Genomic DNA, 26,683 nt, shown 5'->3' on the forward strand with positions numbered 1-26,683 from the left:
GTGAAGTTGCGATCCGCCAATAAAACAGAAGAAGAAAAAGGTGGTGTTGCTCTCTATAGCGTTCGTCCTGGATAAAGAAGCACTGGGTTGTGAAATAACTATGGTAAAATTGGACAATTTCGTTGTTTTTTATTTCGTAAGTATCATGCACGAAATATATTAATTTATGCCCGGAAATGTATTGTCGAAGTATTAAAATCATCTTAGTGAAAACTCTGAATGTTAGAGGCTTAAGACTGTAAGACTTAACCAAAGTCATTCTCGCAGCACACTTACATGCCTACGCGTGCTGTCTATTTAGTGAGTGAAGGACGCTGTTAGGCGAGATGATGCAGAGGGCTTTCAGACTGACAGCGAGAGTGTCTGCTGTGGTTCAGAGCTGTCAGTATCCAGCCCTCCATTCCTGCAGAACACTGCACTCAAACCCTGCGCTGTGGGCAGGACACAACAAATGGTCCAAAGTGAAGGACATTAAGATACCTAAAGATGCGGCTCGAGCCCGGATGATTGCAAAGTACACCATGATGATAAGGATTGCAGTCCGAGGTAAATGCATATGCCTACTAATTAATATGATTTGATTATAAATGTTAAGATAAGCCTTCTGGCAATAAATAAAAGTAGTAGCTGCACGTTTATCATGGTAATACTAGGGGTGTAACAATCCATAGATCATTTAACCAACGATGCGATGTCATCGATACAACGTGTAAAGGTCGATGTTTTATTTATTTATTTATTTTTATTTTTTAAAGATGCACCTTTGTTTTAACGTTCTAATGCCAGCCACTTCCGTACGAATTTCCGTCATGCCATGCAGCAACCTTATAATATTTGTCTCGCTTTATAAGCACTAAATATGCTTCTCATGATGTGGGACACGGATGTGCGCTCCGAAGCAACGAGTTTAAGATTGGTGTTTTGATATTCCAGACATATTCAGCGATAAACGGCGATAACTCTTAAACGGCTTAGAAAATAATTTGTAAAATAGTATTACTGTAAAACATGGAAAGCTAATAATATTCTTCAAGCTTGTTTTCATTATTTTCACTTGATATTATGAGCATTTGCCAGTAAAAGCCGCCGCAATGTGACTTACCCCGGGAAGAGGTCCTCCTGTCTCAGCTGTAAGTAAGGGACCGTTAAGAAAGTGCAAACCCCCCACCCCCCAACATTTTTTTTTCTTTCTTTCTTTTTTTTTTTTTTCTTTTTTTTGTAATAGCTTGGTGTGTGAACTGCGTGTCCAATATAAACCTTCTTTTTGTAATAGCTTTTTTTGTTAAAGGACATCAATGAATGTCACTCAATAGAGGACAGTGCGCAACTTTCACAACCTTTCGTTTTTACCCCTAGTGGTTGAATAGGGTACTGTATGTCCAAAATCACCTTTCTTTTTGTAATAGCTTTTTTGTTGAAGGAGATAGAGACACGAAACCAACGTCATTCAATAGAGGACAGTGCGCAATATTCACAACCATTTGTTTTACCCCTAGTGGTTGAATAGGGAATTGCACGCCCAAAATTACCTTTCTTTTTGTAATACCTTTTTTGTTGAAGGAGATAGAGGCACGAAACTTCTGGGTTACTGGTGTAACCCCTGTTTCCTGATGGAGGGAATGAGACATTGTGTGGATGTAGTGACACTAGGGGTTCGATCTTGAGAGCCCCAATCAACTTTGTTTAAAATAGAAAAGGTCAAAGAGAATTGGCGAGGGGAATTTGCATGCCACTCTCCGCCCCGGACATACAGGTATAAAAGGAGATGGCATGCACCACTCATTCAGATTTATGCTGAGGAGCCGATAGAGAGTCCCGGCCATGTCAGCGGCCGGTTCAGTGCTGCAGCAGGAGGGACACAACGTCTCGTTCCCTCCATCAGGGAACAGGGGTTACACCAGTAAACCAGACGAGCTCTTTTAGTAGAAAATATACTCTTTTAGATATATACTCTTTTAGCACCTGTGGACTCGGCCGCCGAAGCACCCAGGGGAAGCACAACACTCGACCGTGTGAGGGTGACCGCTGATATACACCATAAATCCAGCAGCGTAAGCGTAGGTGATAGGACGAACATAATACATGCATTCAGCTCCAAAGAAAAAATCTGAACGAGTGGTGCACGCCATCTCCTTTTATACCCGTATGTCTGGGGTGGAGCGTGGCATGCAAATTCCACTCGCCAATTCTCATTGGCCTTTTCTATTTTAAGCAAAGGTGATTGGGGCTCTCAAGAGCGAACCCCTAGTGTCACTACATCGACACAACATCGAGTGAGTGACAGACAGGGAACCAACGTTTTTCAATAGAGGACAGTGCGCAACTTTCACAACCATTTGATTTACCCCTAGTGGTTTAATAGGGAACTGCACACCCGAAATTAACTTTCTTTTTGTAATAGGAGGACAGTGAGCATTTCAAATGACTGATACCTTTAGCATACAGTATGGTGGAGTTAAGAATGTTTGTGCAAAATGTAAAACAATATACAGTACCAGTCAAAGGTTTGGACAATAATAATCATTATTATATTATATTTATTTTTAATATTTTCTACGTTGTACAATAATATTGAATGCATAAACCTATGATATAACACATATGTAATCATGTAGTAGCAAAAAGTGACCTTTGAAAGACATCCAAATATATTTTATATTTTTTATTCTTCTGAGTAGCCACCCATTGCCATGATTATAGCATTGCACAATCTTGTTATTCTGTCATTTTTGCTGTACAACTCATCCCAGATGATCTTCAATTAGTTGGAGTTCAGGTGATTGTAGAGGCCAGGTCATCTAATGCAGCCCTCCTTCACTCTCCTAAGGCCCAATTAGCCTTTACACAGCCTAGAGTTGTGTTTTGCATCATTGTCCTGTTGAAAAATAAATTATAGACCCACTAAGCACAAACCAGATGTGATGGCGTTTTGCTGCATAATGCTGTGGTAGCCTCACTGGCCTAGTGTGCCTTGAATTTTAAATATATTCACTGACCGTGTCAACAGAAAATCACCCTCACATCATCACACCTCCTACTCCATGCTTTAAGTTGTGAACCACACATACAGAGATCATACCTTCACCTACTCTGTCTCTCACTAACACAAGGCGGTTGGATCCTAAATCATCTTTGACCTTTGGACTCATCTGACCAAAGTACAGATTTCCACTGGTCTAATGTCCATTGCTCTTTAACTCTGGAACATTTATTTTTGTTGAAATCCATTTAATTTAAGATTTCTGAGGCAGGTAAATCTAATGAGCTTATCCTCTGCAGCAGGTTTAACTCAGGATGTTACTTTCCTGTGGCGGTCCTCATGAGAGCTTAATAACAGCACTTTATGGATTAGGCAACTGCACTTGAAGATACTCCTAAAGTAGTTGCAATTTTCCAGTTTGACTGACCTTTATGTCGTAAAATAATGATGTACTGTCGTTTGTTTTAGTTTATTAGAGCTGTTCTTGACATAACATTGAATAACAATAAATTACTTTTTAATGGTCATTTTAGTTTTAGTTTTAGCAGTGCCCCCTCAGCCAGACAACTGTGCCCCCTCTGTCAAAATGTTGTATTTAAACAATTTTTTATAATTTAGTTATTATCTTTTAAATGTGCTTTACCTTTTTTTTTTTTTTTTTTTTTTTTTGCAAGCCTACATTTTCAACAAAATTGCAAAATAAATTAAATAAAGCAAATTAATCCTTAAACTATTTGTAGTAATTGAACATTTCAGGTGAAAGGTGGGGACAGGAGTTACACTGTCTGGCCAATTAACTGCTCTCTTTACCTAATTAGAAAAATGTTTTCTGCTATGTAATTCCATCAGAGGCTCAAAGGCTAAAAGAAGGAAATGGATTTAAGAAAAGGATTTTACCTAGGATAAGGATGAATGAATGATGTAAATGATGTAACTAAAAAATGCATACATAAGTGGAGAGATGCGGTCCTCAAGACAAGTTTTAACACCAGCACTCGGTGCGTTCAGTTGTTCTAATTGTGAGTACAGCAGTTTATTACCTTTTGCTGTGTTTTGTTAATGGATATGTAAAGTTGTCTTAAACATTATTTAGGTTGATAAATGGATAGAATTTCATTCACTCAAACAAACAAAATTCTTTCAAATTGAATTTAGTAAGTTTTATAAAAAATAAATTAATACAATTTAAATATATTGAGGTTTTATTCATTTAATTGTTTAAAAATTCATGGAGTTTTGTTATGAATTTATTTGGCAAGTTTTTGGAGAGTGCTCTCCAGAGGATCATTTGATAAGACATTTATTAAACAGAATTTTTAGATTTAACTTTTTGTTAATTTTGTATATTTTTGGCATGTTTTAAAGTGCTGACATGCCACAATTTCAGACACATGTACAGACAAGGGATAAAGAAGCGTCTTCTAACTGCAGTCTCTGCTTCACAATAGTTACCAGGAAGTGAACATAAATCATGCACTCTGCTTTAGGAGGCGTTTAGGTTTGTGTGGTTTGCAAGCCGAGAGTCTCTTTATAGTCATTTAAGAGTCACTTCTGTTAAAATGAATGGGAGAAATTGGAATGCCTAAAGGTCAACAGATGTAGAACGGAAGTTCTGCCTTCAAGTAAAAGAGCCAGTCACCTTTTAGATATAGACATCGCCTGTCAGTCAACTCAAGAACGTGCGTGTGCATTAATTAAACAAGATGGGAAAATTTAGTTTTTTTTTTTTTTTTTAAACAATCTGAGGTAAAGAACCCCAATTTATTATACCAGTATAGTCAGGTTTTACTGCTGATTTGAGAAATGTTCTTTGATCATAATCTAGACCCACTGTTTTGGAGATTTCGGTCTTTCCCCATTTAAGTAGATAGGAGCTGCACTGGCATGTCGCTTGTTTACATAGAAAAATAGCTCCCCGGGAGTGTTCCAAAGATGGCCGCTGAGTGAACCACTAGGGGTAAAACGAAAGGTTGTTAAAGTTGCACACTGTCCTCCTCTATTGAATGGCGTTGGTTTCGTGTCTCTTGTCTCCTTCAACAAAAAGCTATTACAAAAAGAAAGGTGATTTTGGACATGCAGTTCCCTATTCAACCACTAGGGGTAAAACAAAAGGTTGTGAAAGTTGCGCACTGTCCTACTCTATTGAATGACATTGGTTTTGTGTCTCTATCTCCAACAAAAAAGCTATTACAAAAAGAATTTTTGTTTCGTGCTTCTATATTTTTCAATAAAAAAGCTATTACAAAATGAAACTTAATTTTGGGTGTGCAGTTCCCTATTCAACCACTAGGGGTAAAAATAAAATGGTTGTGAAAGTTGCGTACTGTCCTCGTCTATTGAATGACGTTGGTTTCGTGTTTATCCCCTTCAACAAAAAAACTATTACAAAAAGAAAGGTGATTTTGGAAATGCAGTTCCCTATACAACCACTAGGGTAAAGCGAATGGTTGTGAAAGTTGTACACTGTCCTCTATTGAATGACGTTGGTTTCGTGTCTCTATCTCCTTCAACAAAAAAGCTATTATAAAAAGGTGATTTTGGACATGCAGTTACCGATTCAACCACTAGGTGTAAAAATGAAAGGTTGTGAAAGTTGCGCACTGTCCTCTATTGAGTGATATTCATTGATGTCCTTTAAGAAAAAAGCTATTACAAAAAGGAGGTTTATATTGGACATGCAGTTCACACACCAAGCTATTACAAAAAAAAAAAGAAAAAAAAAGTGAAAATTTCACTTTTTCCACGGTCCCTTACTTTCCGCTGAGACTAGAGGAACTCTTCCCGGGGTAACTCACATTGCCACAGCTTTTGCAGGCAAATGCTCTCATATCGAGTGAAAATAACGAAAACAAGCTTGAAGAATATTATTAGCTTTCAATGTTTTACAGTAATAAATATTTTCTAAGCCGTTTAAGATTTATTGCCGTTTATATGTCTGGAATATCAAAAACAAAAAAAAATCTTAACCTCGCTAATATTGTGGCGCATGCGACACATTTGAATTCTGCATGCAAATTTTCGCTTTTAATACATGTTGGAGCAATTCAACCATGACAAATGGCTAAAGAGCCCCAATATGGTGAACAGCACTGATAAGGGATAGAAAAAAATGCCTGTCCTGCTGCACCAACATCAATTACAAGACCTTTCACATCTTTACATCAACACCATTACTAACTTTATCACTGTAAATTGTAACCGATTTTTTCAATACAACCATGGAAGATGTAGTCAAGAGAAAACAATTATAGCAAATACTCTCCAGTCGTGTGTATGTATTTTGGATTGAAAGATTTGCGTCACTGTAGTGTTTAGCTCATTCCTTAAAGCAATGAGCTGTTATCAAACGATTGATGATCATTATTGTATGATTGTATGACTTAATTTTTTATATTAGTTTCTGTATTAACTGAAGTACCTTATTTTGTTGTGGATGTCCCAGTGTGGATACTGGTTTTGCACTTTTCAGAGAACTCATTAAAATATTCTAATCATATTTTGGTTGCAGTTTTGACATAAATGTAATTGTGTAAAACAGGAAAATAAAATCGTAATATCGATCGCAGGCCCCTGAATCGAAATCGTATCGCGGCAGACTTTGAGATATTCGCAAACATCGGATCGCTGGCTAAGAGAATCGATACAAGATCGTATCATGATGAAACTTAGCGATTTACACCCCTAGGTAATACCATATCACCTTGTTCCATGGCAGTACTGTGTATGCAATGCGTACATGCGTAAAATTGTGAACCATTGCTTGATCAAAATTGTACAAGTTATGAAATTTATATTCATACTACAAGGGGATTCACAAGCATTCAAAAATCTAAGCATTATTATGTTTAGGCTTGCAGTGAACATTAAATATTTATGTATAATATTGTATTTTTATTGTGTTCATTTGGTAGAATATGAATAAGGCAATCATTTAGTACCATGATGTACTATGTATCATAGTATTACCGTCTTACACCTTAACTCTACCATGGTACCACCACTAGTACAGTTATATTGTTATGAGTATGTATGCTGACAAGAACCTGTGCTATTTAATTTCAGAGGGCGGACCCAATCCAGAATTTAATATTGCACTGGCACAACTTTTAGAGCAGTGTCGGAACAAAAATCTACCCAAAGCCACTGTAGAGGGAGCTATAAAAGGAGCCGTAAGATAAATTTCCATTGTCTTCTACTACAACTACTAATATCTACTACTAATGAAACTTGCCATCTTGTAATTGAAAACTCCTACATTCATGGATTTTAGGGATTGATCGGCCACTGATTGGTATCGGTCGATATTCACTTTTTGTAAATTGATCGGTGGTCTCATAATTTGGCTGTTTGCATAAACTGGTCACCCATGTCGCAAAAGACGCACGCAGCTCTATAAGACTTCAGCTATCAACATCACTGGGTGAATTCCAAATGAAAGTGATCATCCCTATGCTCTACTCACTTCGATGGACAGATCTCTTGATGTGGGCACCCTGAAGGGAGCATGAAAGTACTGTTTGAATGTACCCTTATCTAATAATCTTGTAAAAGGGCTCTTCGTAAAAAAAAAAAAAAAAATTCTTACTTTAGTTTGGAACGAACCTTCGAGTGGCGTCCCCTTCCCGTAGTGCCCTTAAGGGCACAAAACTGCAGTTTGGAAAATGCCTACTCTCATTTCATCATGAGAGTGTGTGGAGCATTGGCAGAATGTTTAAGGACAAACTTGATTCAGCAGTTAAGAACAGTGTATGAAAGGAATGGCGGTTATGAAAAGCTTGTGTACAGTATATGGCGTTTCACACCCAAAACAGCATGGGGAAACCTGCGCGTGCTGTGATATGGTCTTTATTTCTGTTTCTATTTATAAATCTTGAAAAGTGATACTGCTGTTTACTTAACAGAGCCTAAATGTTATTTTTCTTTCAATAAAGTTATATCTTTCGAGTGACACGGCTAAATTTCGCCAGTCAAATAGCAATAAAGCGATGTAGCTATTTGCTCATTTATTCAGACATGCCAGTTATCTGAACATATGTCAGTTATATTTATATAACCTAATCGAGTTGGATACAATCAGTTATGCCAGACAGTAGCTGCTCTTTTGTTAATCTCTTTCAATGCCTCGAGGACATCAAATGGTAAATAACTTTTTGCAGTTAAATTTGAGTAAAACTGAAGTTATAATTTTAAGGCTCTCCCATGTCCTTCGCTGCCCTTGAAGCCCAGTTAGATCCTCTTTCCTCCAACATATCTAAGCATTTCAAAAGAGTCATTTTTGACTCCTCACTACTTTTTGATAAACAGATTAGTGCTGTAATTAAGGGAAGTTTCTTTCACTTGAAGTCCATTGCAAAATTAAAACAGTTTCTCTCTAAAGACCTGGGGCCGGTTGCACCAGCTATACGTAAGTTGCCTAGTTGTGGCGTAAATGGGAACTAAGTCACAATTTACGCACTACTAAATATTTGAGCGTTGCACCATTAAATTTATGTAGGACGTAACCCTACGTATAAACTAAATATTTACGGAAGCCTCTGACCAGGAGTAACTGATGGAATAAAAAAGCAGACTCATTTAATGACATCAATGAGCTCATGTTTTGCGTGACAGGCTTCAATCCTTTCGACATACAGGTGCATCTCAATAAATTAGAATGTCGTGGAAAAGTTCATTTATTTCAGTAATTCAACTCAAATTGTGAAACTCGTGTATTAAATAAATTCAATGCACACAGACTGAAGTAGTTTAAGTCTTTGGTTCTTTTAATTGTGATGATTTTGGCTCACATTTAACAAAAACCCACCAATTCACTATCTCAAAAAATTAGAATACATCATAAGACCAATAAAAAAAAAACATTTTTAGTGAATTGTTGGCCTTCTGGAAAGTATGTTCATTTACTGTATATGTACTCGGTAGGGGCTCCTTTTGCTTTAATTACTGCCTCAATTCGGCATGACATGGAGGTGATCAGTTTGTGGCACTGCTGAGGTGGTATGGAAGCCCAGGTTTCTTTGACAGTGGCCTTCAGCTCATCTGCATTTTTTGGTCTCTTGTTTCTCATTTTCCTCTTGACAATACCCCATAGATTCTCTATGGGGTTCAGGTCTGGTGAGTTTGCTGGCCAGTCAAGCACACCAACACCATGGTCATTTGACCAACTTTTGGTGCTTTTGGCAGTGTGGGCAGGTGCCAAATCCTGCTGGAAAATGAAATCAGCATCTTTAAAAAGCTGGTCAGCAGAAGGAAGCATGAAGTGCTCCAAAATTTCTTGGTAAACGGGTGCAGTGACTTTGGTTTTCAAAAAACACAATGGACCAACACCAGCAGATGACATTGCACCCCAAATCATCACAAACTGTGGAAACTTAACACTGGACTTCAAGCAATTTGGGCTATGAGCTTCTCCACCCTTCCTCCAGACTCTAGGACCTTGGTTTCCAAATGAAATATAAAACTTGCTCTCATCTGAAAAGAGGACTTTGGAACACTGGGCAACAATCCAGTTCTTCTTCTCCTTAGCCCAGGTAAGACGCCTCTGACGTTGTCTGTGGTTCAGGAGTGGCTTAACAAGAGGAATACGACAACTGTAGCCAAATGTCTGTAGCCAAACTGTAGCCTTGACATGTCTGTGTGTGGTGGCTCTTGATGCCTTGACCTCAGCCTCAGTCCATTCCTTGTGAAGTTCACCCAAATTCTTGAATCGATTTTGCTTGACAATCATAAGGCTGCGGTTCTCTCGGTTGGTTGTGCATCTTTTTCTTCCACACTTTTTCCTTCCACTCAACTTTCTGTTAACATGCTTGGATACAGCACTCTGTGAACAGCCAGCTTCTTTGGCAATGAATGTTTGTGGCTTACCCTCCTTGTGAAGGGTGTCAATGATTGTCTTCTGGACAACTGTCAGATCAGCAGTCTTCCCATGATTGTGTAGCCTAGTGAACCAAACTGAGAGGCCATTTTGAAGGCTAAGGAAACCTTTGCAGGTGTTTTGAGTTGATTAGCTGATTGGCATGTCACCATATTCTAATTTTTTGAGATAGTGAATTGGTGGGTTTTTGTTAAATGTGAGCCAAAATCATCACAATTAAAAGAACCAAAGACTTAAACTACTTCAGTCTGTGTGCATTGAATTTATTTAATACACGAGTTTCACAATTTGAGTTGAATTACTGAAATAAATGAACTTTTCCACGACATTCTAATTTATTGAGATGCACCTGTATATGATGATGTTGGCATTTACACTCGTTTACATTTACAAGAGAGAAAAAAAAAGTACTTTTAAACAGCCCTTCAGCATGAAACCGATCTAACAGTGCCGTTTTCAGGATGCATCGCCCGGTGTCAAGTGCCAACATACACAAAATATATAAAATATTAAAATGAATAAATGTTTGTATTAGCCTGTTGTATTAGTATTTATTTATCACCTCTTATTTATTTTAGATACAGTTCCTATTTATTGTTATTTTTACAGGGCAAATATGCTATTTATCAAATGTACTTTTATTACGTATCGTATTTTAATGGGGATTTAATTTATTACAGCTGACTGTTACGTGAGCAAATGCTAGGTTTGAACATCAACCGTAACGAGATAAAACTGCAGTACACAGCTTTTTAATACTTCTGTGTACAAATTTGAAGGCTACTTATTGGATCAATGCAGGTAAATGTCATATGTGACTACGCATTACTTTACGGAGAGCTTACGACCTACTAGTTAAGTCTTGCCTTAAGAACAGGTGGTGCAACCAAATTAAGCACTAACTTACGTGAGAACTTGTGCACAGCTGGTGCAACCCTGCCCTGGAAATTGTGATCCATGCTCTCATCACATCACGGTTGAAATATTGTAGTTCTTTGTACACTGGCCTGTTTCAGTCTGCCTTATCACATTTACAGAATGTTGAAAATGCCACAGCCAGATTTTTAACGGGGTCAAGAAAGAGGGATCATACAGTATATCCTCCCCGTACTGTCTTCTCTTTACTTGTTATCTATTAAGTTCATAATTTATTTTCAAATTCTTCTTATATGTTTATAAGTCCCTTTTTGGTTTATAAAGCTCTTACATTTATACATTCGGGATCATCACAAATGTTTTGTAATACTGTGACCAAATCAGACCAGAAAACAACACAAAAACATTTGTCACCTTTGAATGAGAGATGTTTAGGGTGATGTACCAGTAGATGGGTGTACTCGCCTGTGTACGGAGATGAATCGTGGATAAAATATACTTATGTGTCTGTGAAAGTAAAATTTGGCAACATTTTGGCTGACCTTAGACCTGTATACTTTTCTTGGAACTTGATCTAGAGCAATTTTGTGATGTTTTTCTTGCAGTTTTTTTCATTCTATTGCTTCCTACCGCTGATGGTCACAAATATGGCCACTGAGAGGAAGAAGTGATGTCACTGAAACAGGTCAATAGAGAATATTCTGTGTAAGCTTATTTGTTTTAAAGGCCTATTAAAAAAATAAAAAACTTACATTTTTTACATTTGATTATTAATTAACCAACAGTGCTTCTGTCAGTAGTAGACAGCAACTATGGCATTACCAGCAGGGAAATTCAGTTAATAGTGACAGTGAACAGAAAGCTTACATATAATCAGTTATGACAGCTCTTGATAAAGGTTAAGTGGTCAGGATTAGTATGTTAGTGGTTCATCAGATGACAAGAAAATTTATAATCGTATCAGCTGTGAAAATCCTGATCGGAGCATCCCTAATGGATTTATGTCTTTCATAAATTAGTCTAAATAATTAGGGATTATGTTTCAACAAGATTAAAAGGAAAAGTTCATCTTTTTTTCTTCTGTGGAACACAAAATTAGAGATTTTGAAGCATCTTCATGCATCTCTTTTCCATACAATAACAGTTCATAATGACCATCGCTGTTAAGCTCCAAAGAGAACAAAAAAATACCATAAAATGTGATAAAACGTAGTCCATACAACATGTGCGCTATATACGTTTTCTGAAGTTATACTTTGACGCCAAAACTGCATTGATTCTCGTGTGTCATAAGTGAACACACTTTCCAGTTTGGATATGCGGATTGAAGAATGAGAGTTGAGACCTGCAGAGGAATTTTAGAGGATACAGACTTAAATTTTGGTTTGTTACTCACACAAAGCTGTCATATAGCACATGAGTCATATGAACTACTTTTATGATGCTATGTTGTTCATTTAACCATTCCTTTAATCGTGCATTGATGAGATAAAAAATAGCAATAAATGACACTATTTTTGTCTTTTTCCTTCTTTAACAGAAGTCAAAGCCAGGTGCACAGTATCTTTATGAGGCTAGAGGGCCTGGAGGCTGCACATTACTTATTGAGGTTTTGACTGACAACAACACACGATCACATCAAGAAATAAAACGTATCATGATGAAACATGGGTTAGTATTGATGAGTTAGCAAAAAACTTAAATATCCAAGCGAAATCAGTTTTACTTAATCTATATTACTTAAGTATAAGATTATTTGAACTTTTTTAATGTATAATAAAGTCTCAGGAAAGATAATATAACCTATGAATATAATGCTCTTGAAGATACTCTACATAATTAACACAGAAGTACTCACATGTGACAAGTGACATGTTTGTATGTTACTTTGCCACCAAGTCAATCTATTGCTTTTCTCTTTGTCCACAGGGGGACACTGTGTGAAGGAGCACAGCGTAACTTTGTAAGGAAAGGTGTTGTATCAGCATCCAGAGATGGGATCTCCTCTGAGAATGCTCTAGAACTGGCCATTGAGGCAGGAGCTGAAGATGTGCAAGAGTCCGAGGATGAGGAGGAGAGACCCACATTACAGGTGTCAGCACACTTTTTTTTGCGGGGTTAGGCAAAATCCAGATTATGAGGATCTGCTCCCTTTAATTTCATGAGTTAGAATTTTAATTGAATTGGCTAAGTACCACAGAATGTTGATTTGGAATGAGCAAGAGGAAGTTAAGGAAATTCATATTCAAAAAATTCAGTTCCGTTGGGGCGCATTCATATCTTAAGAAGTTTTTGTCCTACTAGAGACATTAGGTACATGAAAAATTATGCTTGTTTAAATCTGTTCATTCCAAAGATTGGTATCTGAGATACAAATGCATAGATGCCCTGTGTAATCTAAATGCCTATCCTGTAATTACAAAGGACTGTGAATGGTCCATCCGGTTCATTGCCGTCAGTGCTGAGAAAAGTAACGTACCACGTCACCATGCGCTCATTCACGATTGTCTCAGCTATGGTCTGGATGACAACTGCATTACATTAACAATACATAATGTATAGTTAAAAATATATATTAAAATAAGATAATATATTATTTTTCTGACCAATGATATCACAGGAAAACAATCGTCATTGTAATTGACCGATCAGAAAAATTATTTTTGTAAACATGATTTCATGACAATCAAGTTTGTAATACTTATCAATAAGTATGTTACATGATGTTTGTTGTAACCTAATGTAGTCTTGTAGAATTATTTCATGTAGTAACAGCCAGCAAAATAAGTTCTGCTCATTACAAACATCATCATTTAGTGGAAGGGGAGGACAATGAGCCTGAATGTTGTTTTGCAATCGATAATATCCTTCTCGGTAGATGAAGACGTGGAACTATTAAGATTGAAATGGAATTCTTTAAAGGCCTTATTAATGTCTATGGCAGAAGTAAATATATTGCCTCCAGAAGACTTCACTGAAGGAATGGTGGAAAAAAAGCTCTCTCTGTTTTATGTATCTGGCAAGAAGTTCCCTGCCTTGTCCCCCAACTCAAAGTATATCTGTCTTGCCCTGAATAAGCAAAACTCCACCTTCTGTGACAAAATAGTATTGTATCTATATTTTAGCTGAGTCAACTCTCTAAGACCATTGGATGACATTCGGCTCATCAGCTCTGTTTCAGCACTTTTAATACTCTTTTCCAATTCCATGAATTTCTGTGCTTTGATCTTTTTTTAATGAATGAGGCATGTTGTATGATCCACCCCCTAAGAACTGCCTTAAGTGCCCCCCGTGCCACTCCCACAGAGGACACTGAGGACCAATTGGTTTCTACATAAACATTAACTTCTGTCTTTAACATTTGTTAAAATGCTGGGTCCTGTAGAAGGGATATATTAAAGCACCATCTATATGATTTTCTTTTCTCTATATGCGGCATCATCTCTAAACACACCAAAGCATGATCAGAAACTAAAATTCCCAATTGAGCATTTAGTAGCAAATAGAATAAGTGACTTGGATATAAAATTAAAAAAAAAAAATAAATCTATTCTAGAGTAAATCTTATGAACTGATGAAAAAAGGTGTAGTCCCTCCCTGATGGATTCAGAAGTCTCAGTGTCTGTAAGACCATGATTTTACATATCCTCTGAAGTGGCAACGTTGCTCTAAAGGGTCTACTCACTTTTGCATCACTATGATCAAGAACTGGATCAATTAAAAGATTGAAGTCTCCACCCAAAACCATATCATGGATGATCCCAGCTGCAATAAATATTACCCAAAATAAGATTTTGCCCCTGTATTTCAGCCAAAACAATAATGACGCTTCCTAAATTATCTTTAATCTGTTGGAGACATTTAAATTGTAAATACTTAACTTATCAATGTGATGACTACCCTGCTCTTACTCGAACCAGCACTGCAAAACACATGCCCACACCATGCCCATCAAGTTTTTCAGCTTCCTGTGAAGAAAGGTGCGTTTCTTGAAGGAACACTATCATATTTATTTATTTATTTATTTATTATTAATTCCATCCACAAGACAGATAAACACAACATAAAATACGGAATCAGTTATATAAATTAACCCCCTTCCCCCAACACAAACACGCACTACAGTGGTCACTTACAATTATAATTTTTTTTTTTTACCTAAAAAAATATAATTTCAAAAAACAAGAATGCACATACACATCAAACTAAAAATTCAAAATCCTTCTCCACTGCCCCTCCCTGAGAACCCTCCAAAAAAGCCAAATATCCACCCCACTTCCTATTAAACAAATCCCATTTCCCCAACCTTCTAAAAAAATCACCTCTTCAAATGCTGCCACCCTGCCCATCTCCCCGCACCACTCCCGAAACAAGGGTGCCATCTTCCACCCCCTAAGAATAATTTGTCTGCCAACCATCACTCCGGCTAGGACCCAACTTTTTAAGTGGCTATCCCCAAAATTAATGACCGCCCCATCGCCTAAGATGCAAAGTCTGGGGCAAAATAAAAATTGTGTGTCCAATATGTCACACATAAATCTCTGAACCCTCAACCAAAAATCTTGTATCTTAACACATCCCCAAAAAACATGGGTTGTGTCCCCGTCTTCTGAATTGCATCACCTGCAGGTGGGTGTGTCTTTAAGACCAAGTCTATACAATCTAGAGGGTGTCCAATATATTCGATGCAAAATCTAAAATTGCATCAGCGCACCCTTGAATCTCTAGATGTAGACTTGACGTTTTTTAGAATCCTAGCCCACACTCCCTCTATACCAATTTAAATCTCTCTCCCATAATCTCTTGAGAGAAGTTGAAGCTCCGTCCCCCAGACTCTGAATTAACAGCGAGTAATACACTGATGCCTCATGACCTTTTCCAAAAGCAGTAATCACCACTTCTAGAGTATCTGCCCCTTTAGGGGGGTGTATGCTACTCCCAAAAATAGTACAGAGCAGGTGGCGCAGCTGTAAATACCTAAAGAACTGAGATCTGGGAATCCTGAAATGATGGACCATATTTTCAAACGATCTTAATTCTCCACTCTCATATAGGTCACCGAGCGTATTAACCTCCCACACAATCCACTCTGACCAGCAGAAAGGGGACTTATTAATACATAATTTTGGGTTTAGCCATATGCTCGAGGCAACATTTAAATAAATGTCTGAATTAAACACTCTGGACTCTTTTGTCCATACCGCGTGCAAATGCGAGATAACGGGGTGTGACTTAACTTCTCCGGTTAGTTTAATAGAAAGGCTTTGCAATGGTGAAATAAGGGCAAGAACTTTCTGTTCAATACCAAACCAGGAAGGGACTCTCTCAGGTGGAAGCGACCAATGAGCCAAATGTCTGAGACCGAATGCATAATAATAAAACAAAGTCTTGGGTAGGCCTAGCCCACCTTTGTCAACCAGCCTATGTAACTTATTGAAATGTAATCTGGGATGCTTCCAATTCCAAATGAAGGACTTCGCTATGCTATCAAATTCCTTAAAATAAGAGTACATCTTCAGGTAGAGATTGTAGCAGGTAGTTGAATTTTGGAATACAATTCATTTTAATAACATTGACCTTCCCAATCATAAATAAATGTAATGAAGCCCACCTGTCCACATCATTCAAAAAACGTTTTATTAAGGGGTCAAAATAAACTCTAAATAAAATCACACACATTTATGGGGAATAAAATGCCCAAATATTGAATGCCCTGTTTGGGCCACTGGAAAGCGCCCGGCTGAAAAGCCTTTACTGGGCAGTACGCTGTCAAAGCCAAAGCTTCGGATTTAGACCAGTTGACTTCGTATCCTGAGAAATTAGAAAATATATTAATAATTCTGTGGAGGCAAGGCATAGATCTAGTGGGGTTGGAGATGAATAATAAAATATCATCTGTGTAAAGCAAAAGCTTATGTGCCATACCTCCCACCATCACCCCTGGAAAATCATCTTCCCTTCTTATCGCGGCTGCTAATGGTTCCAGGCCAAGACAGACCAATAATGGGGAAAGAGGGCAACCCTGCTGAATTCCCCTGTCCAGAGTAAAATAATCAAAAATGAATCCATTTGTTTGTACCGCCACTACCGGGTGTCTATAAAGTAACTTAATCCATCCACTAAAAGTCTTCCCGAACCCATGTATTTCCAAAATCTTAAAAAGATAATCCCATTATACCATATCAAACGCCTTTTCAGCGTCAAGTGAAATGGCAGCGACCGGAGTCTGCTCATTCGCCACTGACCACATGATATTGATTAGACACCTGATGTTATCAGAAGAGCTGTGGCCCCGAATAAACCCACCTGATCTATATGTATAAGAGATGTCATAACTTCACTTGACACATTTTTAACGTTTAGCTGGATCAGGGAAATTGGATGGTAACTCTTACACTCACTTGGATCTTTGTCTTTTTTAAGAATCAGACTGATCCGGGCTTATGTCATGGTTGACGGAAGCTTTCCATTCTTTAATGATTCCATATAAACTTCTAACAAAAGTGGAGCCAGTTCTGTAGCATAAGATCTAAAAAACTGGCAATGCCATCTGGCCCCGGAGCCTTGCCTGTAGGCAAGGCCTTGATTACCTCGCCAAGCTCCTCCAAGGTTATCTCAGAATCAAGATCCAGTTGCTCAGTCACCAGTTTAGGGAGTTCTAATGGTTCCACAAAGTTTCTGATACCTTCATCGGTGGACAAAGATGTGGAACTATAAAGAACAAGATAGAATTTTTTAAAAGCATTATTAATATCAATGGCTGAGGTAAATATTTCACCACCAGCAGATTTCACTGAGGGAATGGTAGAAAAAGACTCTCTCTGCTTTATATATCTAGCCAAAAGTTTCCCTGCTTTGTCCCCCGACTCAAAGTATGACTGTCTTGCCCTGAATAGCCAAAACTCCACCTTCCGTGACAAAATAGTATTATACAGTGGGCGAAATAAGTATTGAATGCGTCAAGATGAGATGTGGGTGGACCTTCCAGCAGGACAACGATCCAAAGCATACAGCAAAGGAAACTCTCAATTGGTTTCAGAGAAAAAAAATCAAGGTGTTAGAATGGCCCAGTCAGTCACTTGATTTGAATCCAATTGAACATTTGTGGAAAGAGCTAAAGATCAAGGTTCACAAGAGGGCCCCCCGGAATCTTCAAGATTTAAAGACAATATGTTTAGAAGAATAGGCCAAAATCATACCTGAATACTGCGGCCGATTAATTTCTTCATACAGGAAGCGTCTTGAAGCTGTCATTACAAACAAGGGCTTCTCCACTAAGTATTAAATAAATTTAATTTAGTGTGTTCAATACTTTTTTTCCTGTGTCATTCCACTTTATTACACATAATTTTATTTATGGACTTTAATGTTGTGAATTCTTTACATTTGCGGATTTCTTGAGTTAATACTGATGTCTGGTGAAAATTTCATGTGAAAAGCCTCATTAAAATATATATATACTGAAAAAAATTATGATGCATTCAATACTTATTTCCCCCACTGTATCTGTATTTCAGTTGGGTCAATTCTCTGAGGCCATCAGACGACATTCGGCGCTTCAGCTCTGCCTCTGCATTTTTAATATTCCCTTCCAACTCCACGAGTTCTCGTGCTTTGGATTTTTTGATGAATGAGGCATACTGTTTGATCCGGCATAATATTATATATCATGAGGGGTGCCAGCGGCTTGCAACATCCCTTCAAGATCTATAAAAAAGCCCTGGTCATCAGCGTTAGGTGCATAAATATTAGCCAAAATCAAACTTTGCCCATGAATTTCTGCTAAAACAATAATGACTCTTCTTAATTTATCTTTAATCTGTTTGAGACATTTGAATTGTAGATGTTTACTTCTACAATGTAATGACTCCCATACTCTTACTTGAGCCAGCACTAAAGAAAACATGTCCACCCCATATCTTCCCAAATGTTTCAGATTCCGGCGGGGGAAGATGGATTTCTTGAAGAAACACTATATAAAATTTCTTACATTTTAAGAAAAGAAATAACCTTCCTTCTTTTTTTGGGGTGACCCAACCCATTCACATTCCACGTGGAGAGAGATAATCCACTCATATTAACATCTGACATTTTGACATATCAGAAAAAATAGATTGTGTGTCAAAAATAAAATTATAAAGACCACATTCCAACATTAGTGCAATAGTCAGACCCCGAACCAAACAAACAGAAAAAAGAAAAACGTGCTTATTAACCCCGCGCATGACAGTGCCAAACAGCGTCCATCTCTATAAACTCAAACAGTCCATGTACGCCTACGAGAGCCCCCGCGACAACTTTGCCGTCGGATTGCTCAAGTCCGGTGCTTCTATACAAATTCTGTGAGACAGAATTACATAACAGAAAATAATCTATAAAACAAACTCCAGCCAATAAGCAGAATAAACACAGATAACATGAAGATTCATTCACAAAACTGTATCAAAGGTGTGTTCCTCCACATAACAAACTCCAGTCTCCAATGGAACCAGCACAAAAAAAACAAAAAAAACAATTCCGTTTAGTTCCTCGGACAGTCAAACAAATGTTCAGTGAGCTGGCTGTTCATGAGTGCAGCAGATGACCTAATCCTTCCAATGTCCTACAAAAAATACTCCACAAAACAAACTCCAGCCAACAGGAGGCACAAGCACAAAGAACGGGCAGACTCATCCACAACTGTCCCGAAGGAGTGTTATTCCAAAAAACCAACTCCAGCCGCCGGCTAGCGGAACCAGCACAAAAAGAAACAGCACAGGCACCCAGTTTCCTCGGACGGTCAAGTGTATTTTCAGCGAGACAAGCTCACTTGGAGGCAGCATGAGAAACACTATGACTTCCTCAGTCTATCGATTTTATGAAAAACATCGCTTGTTGTGGGCATGTAAATATTTTGCGGCCATCCTTAGTATCTATTCTTGATTTGGCCGGAAACATCAGTGCAAAAGCGACCCTCCGTCGATGCAAGAGTTTCTTAAAGGAGTGTTATTCCACAAAACAAACTCCAGCTTCTAGGTGTAGCCAACACAAAAAGAAACAAAATGCTTCCTCAGACAGTAGAGTGTATGCTCAGCGAGACGAGCTCACTCGGGGGCCACATGAAAATCACCAAATGGCTTACTCACCCCACTGTCTCTATGAAAGACAATGCTTGCTGTGGGCATGTAAATATTTTGCGGTCATCCTTAGTATCTGTTCTCAGTTTGGCCAGAAACATCAGTGCAAAAGCAATCTTCCGATGATGTAAGAGATTCTTGCATTCCTTGAATCGATCACGTTTCTCTCTTGTCGAATTCACAAGTCTGGGAACAAGAAAATGCTGTGATTCTTCCAAGAAAGCTTTCCTTTGCTCCTCGCCTCATGCAACACGAGATCTTTATCGGATGATCTCAGAAATTTGACCAGAATTTATCTGGGCCTGTCTCCCTCAGCGGATCTGCGAGCTTGTCTAGGAATTTCACCATATCTCTGCCTTCTTCATGCTCAGGAATTCCAACAATTCTCCAAATCCTCCAGTTTTTCCCCAAACGTGTTCCAAATCTATCTTGGTCGGGTTAGCAGCTAATTCCCTCTTCGATGACTCCAGATAATCAATCCGTCTCTCGACGTCCCCGATTCTTGTAACCAACTCAGAGAATTTTGTTTCCATCGAAGTAATCGATCGACGTATAACAGCAAGGTCCTCTAATCAGCAACAACCTTCATCAGCATCACAGACATGCTCACCAGTTGCCGATAAATTTCTCCTGCCGCACCATACAAACCGAGTCCCTGGTCTGCGGGCCCATCTGAGGTATCAGCTTGAGCAATAAGTGTCTTTTAATATCTCCAGAGCCCGAGGATTTTGATGTCTTTGCCATGTTGACTTCAAAGAACAGATATGTATAGCAGAGTGTATTGAATCTCACCGGTTTATGACATAAAGAATTAAAAACTAGCAAAGTGCACAGAGCTCGCCGTTTACACGTCCGCTCCTCGCATGGTGTCACGTGACTCCACTATATCATATTTTTTACACTTAAGAAAAGATACAACCTTCCTTCTTTTTATATGGTGCCCCAGCCCATTAACATTCCACTTGGAGAGAAAAATGTTACATATTATAGTGTGACATTTTTACATGCAAATATTATATAGACCACTATCCAGTATTGATGTAACCATAAATCCTTAATAACCCACAGAATAGAAAAAATATGCACTTCAACCTCGTGCAGTCTCAACGGGTGTCCATCCCCCAGAAATTTTCCATGCATGCACGCGAGATTTTCTGCAACACTATTGCTACAAATTACTTCATTGCGGTGTTTTTTTTTTTTTTTCTGAAACCATACCATTGAACTGCACATAAAAGTTTTCAATGAAATAGGTTCCAGTAAACAACAACATCGAACCCACAAAATGAACAGATAAACTCAACAATAAGTCAATAAAGGGAGAGAAAAAAAAGTAGAGTGAGAGAGACAGACAGTGGGCAACAAACAGAATAACAAACTCTCAGACAGCAAAGTGTTTGATGCTTAGTCTATATTGTTTATTCCGTGCAGGCAAAGTTACCCACTCACTTCATTGGTTTAATGAAGGCCATAGCTTGTTGTGGGCATGTGAAAGTCTTGCATCCATCCTTGGCATCAATTCTCAGCTTAGCTGGGTAAAGCAAAGCAAATTTCATATCCTGTTGGTGAAGTAACTTCTTACACTTTTTGAATTTATCCCGTTTTGCTTGTGTAGCTCTGGCGAAGTCTGGAAAAACCATAATGATGTAATCCTCCCAGCACAACTTGCCTTTATTCCTCGCTGCATGTAAAACAAAGATTCTGCCGACTGCAAGAATCTTGCCAGAATGGATCAGGGCCTGTCACCTGCTTTGAGAAGCTGACTGAGAGCTCTGTGCGCACGCTCTATTTCAAAATGATGACCCGCTGTGTTAAACAAATTCGGGATGAGCCCATCCAAGAACTTGAACGTATCTTGACCTTCCTTTCCATTTGGGATTCCAACGAAACAAACATTATTACATCTGCTTAAATTTTCCATATCCTCTCATTTTTCCCACACCTGATCCAAATCAGTTTTGATGGCCGGTGGGTTAGTCTCGGCCACTTCCAGAAACTCAATTCGCTTTTCAACCTCATCTATTCTTGTGATCAGGGTGGAAAATTTTGCCTCCACAGATGTGGTTGCTCGATGTATTTCCACAAGGCCCTCCATGTCAGTCGAGACTTTTGTTAGTGCTGCATAAATGTTCGCAATGTCTTGACATCCATCATGAGGCATGATGTCATTCCCCACCGGGCCCCCGCCATCTTGATCATGAGAGGTGTCAGACGTGTGCGACCGTAAATGTTTTTTATTTTTTATTTATTGTCTCCCATTTTTCTCCCCAGTTTGGAATTGTCTTCCTGGTGGCGTAGTGACTCTACGCCGGGTAGCGGAGGACGAATCTCAGTTGCCTCCGCGTCTGAGACCGTCAACCTGTGCATCTTATCACATGGCTTGTTGAGCGCATTACCGCGGAGACATAGCGCATGTGGAGGCTTCACGCCCCAACCGAGAGTGAACCACATTATAGCGACCACGAGGAGGTTACCCCATGTGACTACCCTCCCTAACAACGGTGCCAATTTGGTTGCTTAGGAGACCTGGCTGGAGTCACTCAGCATGCACTGGGATTCGAACTCGCAAACTCAAGGGGTGGTAGTCAGCGTCTTTACTCGCTGAGCTACCCAGGCCCCCATAAATGCTTTTTAATGTCCCCCTAGGCCGATGATTTCGAATTCTCCTACACTCCCAGCACAGTTTAACAATAAAAACTAATTCAGGTCTCACCAAGTAATATTGATTAAAAGGATATTTGTAGCAAAGTGAAGCAGAGCTCACCTCTAGGCTGCTTCCACTCGCATAGTGTCACGTGACTCCCACTTTTTCTTTTGTTAATTAATCCTTATAAAAAGTAAGTTGAGGATAATAGAGCACTTAGTTTCTCCACAGTCAGTCTTATGTCATCCATCGTCAATGCAAGACTGAGGTTGAGTTCTTAATTTACAGACCACATGTACTGTCACATGCATTTATTTACCACAGCTGTTAGCATGCGGCTATGTATATGGGTATCCTAAAGCCTGAGACCAGAGGGACAAAACCAAACCAATCCAGTCAGGCTTAATTGGTACCAATGTGCTGCTGATCAACTTTCTCTGTCAATTCAGTCTTTGATCCTGAGTTTAAGATTAGTTCACGCACTCGTGCACATGAATGAGTGAAGTTTGCAACAAACTGCCAATGGTGTGAAACACGGAGAGAGAGAGAGAGAGTGTGATTCAGATTCACTTCTCGCGAGTGGGTCAGCGGGATTTACCTCTCTGCTAAACGCCGATCATTATGAAAATATGAAGAATTTACATAATTTTTTTTACAGCACAAGAGATTGTTATAAAAATGTGAAAAATGAAAATGCTTTTACATTGCACAAGAGATCACCATGAAATCATGAAGAATTAAAACACATTTACACAGCACAAGGGATCACTGTACAATTATAAAGAAATTAAAGACATTTACACATCAAGAAGAAACACCGCAGCTGCTGCAAGAGCTCATGAGGACTGCTGGAAACAAATTCTGAATGTGCTAAATAATATAAAACAGCTGATATGTCAATGCGTAAGTGAACAAGAACAGGCTTATTCATTTTAAAACTTTATTTAAAATATGTATTCATATTTTATATTCATTTAAACTGAAAGCTTAGCATCATTTAATACTATTATAAATTAAAATAGGTTAGTATTGAATAATTAAAGTGAGCACTCAGAAAAGCCTACTGTAGCCAACTGTGTGCAATAATTGGTATGCAATAAGACATATTTGTATATATTTTTTTAAAGACGTATTTTGTTTACCGCTCATATTGGACTTCAGGTGAAATACTGTAATGGTTTTGGGTGGCATTCTTCCATTTCTATAGCCATCTTGTGGAGTGATTTAATGTTTTAAAATCAATCATTATTGGCAGGTATTTTTTTAATCCATCTACTAGCTGTTTTATAGATAACCTAATATTATAATTATATTTTTATTTTCATAGATATTTTATATTTTATGGCTAGAGTAGGTATATGAGAAAACAATTATAGTGAATTTAAATAAATTACAAGACTTGTTTTGCTGAAAATGTATATTTAGAAGAATAAGATGATTTGATAGATTTTTACGATTGTTTTCTGTAAAGTACGCTTTAAGAGAGACAGGGGAGTGACTTCATTGCATCAGAGATGTCACTTTACTCTCAGCTGATTGGTTCAATATCTGTTTGCGATCTGTTACACAGACCAAAACCTGCCACGGAGCAGGTTAGCCATATAATGTAAGTTACTGTGGCGATGAACAAAGGTAAAGGCCAACCTAATTTCATGGTACTTAAAACCCAGGGTTGATGCAAACTAAACTAAAACTTCACTGCAGCTTCTGCATAGCTTCTGCCTAGCACTGCCATGCTGCTCCTGCTTCCAATGTAAATACCCAAATTTGTTAACTGCCGGAAAAATATGCTCCGCTTCAGCATGCGGCGTAAAACAGGCGTTATAATTTATCCAGGTAGTGAATGGCACCGTTTTGTTCTGATTTTTGGCCGTTTGTTGTTTAATGTTTCTCATACACATCAGAAAACGGCAGCACAAGACAGGTGTAACTTGCATCTTACAGATGTCAGTGTAAAGCATCTGTTGGGTTTTCATTCTACTTTAAATTCAAATTTGAATTCCAACTCTGCATCCAGTTTGCAACCTCAATTCAAATTCAGGAATTGAATTGGAATTTAAAAGGCATTTGAATTGTGTACAACCTTGTCCATTATTGTTTTAAATACTTCATATTATTGCCAATTTGAGGTTTATGTGAAATGTTACAGTACATGCAAAATCTCTATGTAAATGTGTTGTTTGATATTATCATGGGATAGCTTTTGGCTCATTTTTTGAAACAGTCTTAACATTTTCTAAACTGTAAGTGCAATTGTCACAACTGTTTTATGGGACATCACAATTCTATTGCATGTCTGCAAAATGTAGTAACTCACCCAAAGCATTTAATTCATGCTTCAAAACCTAGTTATTGTGTCAGTAAATTGGCCAGTGCCACCAAAATGAAACGTTTTTTTGTCATTGTGTGAGCTGTACTGGTCAAAATGTTTAGATGTTTTTTCACCATGGCAGTCAACCCTGGTAATGTTTGTTATATACAAATGTAATTTTTGTACACTGACTGCTTACTGTACTATACAAGAATGCCAGTTTTGTCTAGCTGAATGTTATTGTGTATCACACTGAGATTTTTAGATACCGATTTCAATAGTAGGTAAAAGTTTGCTGGAAAAAGTCAATATAGTAGTACACAGAAAAGGATATGCACATTTGTATGTATACAGTAAATTTATTTTTGTAGCAATGTCTTACATGTAAACAGAAAATTCACATTTACATGTCCATTTTTACACATTTCTTACATGTAAAGTCATAAGAAAATTGCCACAAAATGACATCCATGCAAAAAAAAAAAAATTATTCCATGTCATAGATATTTATGGAGTATACTTGTCTAACAGAATTTGATCATTTAATGGATTATTTTGCATGTGATGGCTCACACAATGAAAGAATGTTTTGAAGTTCTGAAGAGTATGACAATTTCACTGAGAATCAACTCATCAGTTTTGATCAGCAAACCATGTGCATTTAGTTATTGTGCAAATTGTAGACAATTGTACTTACTCTTGCACACGTGCCAAAACATGTCCAATTTGCTTAAATGAATAAGAAATTAAAATCTGGTGTGAACAAGAATCTAATTGTTCAGAGACTTGAGATTTGGAAAAAATAATTCTCATTCAAGAATTGAGCCAAAGAGACAGAGAAAAACTAATAACTACCATTTTGTTTATTTTAGTTTATCTGTGATATGGCATCGATGAAGGCTGTGCGGAGTGCTCTTGAAAATCTGGGAGTTCACACACTTTCAGCTGGTTTGGAATTTGTTTCTCATAGTCCATCGCTCTTAACTCGGAGTCAGCTCGAGACAGCATCCACCCTGCTGGAGGCACTCAATGACTGCCCTGATGTGGTGCGAGTATGGGATAATATCCAGGCACAGAACTTGGGTTAGAACTAATCGATTGACAACTGGAAGGACAAACAGAAAAGGACTGATTACACAGTAGATTTATGTGCTTTAAGAGCAAAGCAGGATCGTGATAAAATGGATCTGCTGAAATTCATTTGGATTTTAAATTGATTTTTTTGTGATGGTAAATGCTTGATTGACATGCCTTATTGCACCCTGACGATACATCATAATGCCAATAAAGAGTTAATACAATTCATGTTAGTCATACTTGTCAAAATGAGTGGAGATCAAACCTTTGAATCTTAAAAAGCATTTTGAACATTGTCATTATGAACTTCTTTTATTAAATTATGTTAGCATGCACAAATTCTGGCTGGAAGTCTATGGCAGTCCTATGAACTGTACATAGGAAAATTATTACATTTGGCACACTGATAGGAGTGTGTATGAAGAGCCCCCAGACAAAATTTGAGGTCTCTAGCACAAACTCTATAGCTGAGGTGCCCAAACTTGATGGCAGTGGGCAGAAAGTAAACATATATATAAATATATATATATGTATATGTATGCTGGTTTGGGAGGATTACTTTTGAAATGTATTTCACTACAGATTACAGAATACATGCTGTAAAATGTAATTTGTAATGTATTTTGTTAGATTACCCGAGGTCAGTAACGTATTCTAAATACTTTGGATTACTTCTTCAGCACTGGTAGATTTTTTTTTACTTGTTTTGACTATAAAAACTCTGCCAGTATAGTAAGACAAAATACACGTTAAAAATACATTCTCTGAAAAACCTAAATATCTTATGCAGTGTTGTTTCTAAAACAAG

The 26,683-nt window shown here is 37.9% G+C and overlaps 2 protein-coding genes across 3 annotated transcripts in view; one reads left to right on the plus strand and one right to left on the minus strand.

Annotated features, from left to right (window-relative positions):
- The window catches only part of LOC127427138 (uncharacterized), a 43,810-nt gene extending 42,676 nt beyond the window's left edge, over positions 1-1,134 (minus strand). Inside the window, exon 1 of the mRNA XM_051674554.1 lies at positions 1,103-1,134. The gene's annotated coding sequence lies outside the window, so the exon portion shown is untranslated. The remainder of the gene's footprint in view (positions 1-1,102) is intronic.
- The window catches only part of LOC127427139 (translational activator of cytochrome c oxidase 1), a 27,172-nt gene continuing 489 nt past the window's right edge, over positions 1-26,683 (plus strand). Inside the window, exons 1-6 of one of the 2 annotated variants that reach the window (XM_051674555.1) lie at positions 1-136; positions 302-546; positions 7,043-7,149; positions 12,268-12,398; positions 12,657-12,819; positions 25,671-26,683. The exon at positions 25,671-26,683 is cut by the window's right edge and continues 488 nt beyond it. In XM_051674555.1, coding sequence (XP_051530515.1) covers positions 327-546; positions 7,043-7,149; positions 12,268-12,398; positions 12,657-12,819; positions 25,671-25,886 — 837 coding nt within the window. In that variant the 5' untranslated portion in view covers positions 1-136; positions 302-326 and the 3' untranslated portion in view covers positions 25,887-26,683. The remainder of the gene's footprint in view (positions 137-301; positions 547-7,042; positions 7,150-12,267; positions 12,399-12,656; positions 12,820-25,670) is intronic. The other variant, XM_051674557.1, reaches the window with a different exon arrangement.

This window comes from Myxocyprinus asiaticus, chromosome 36, assembly GCF_019703515.2.
Source record: "Myxocyprinus asiaticus isolate MX2 ecotype Aquarium Trade chromosome 36, UBuf_Myxa_2, whole genome shotgun sequence".
NCBI lineage: Eukaryota > Metazoa > Chordata > Actinopteri > Cypriniformes > Catostomidae > Myxocyprinus > Myxocyprinus asiaticus.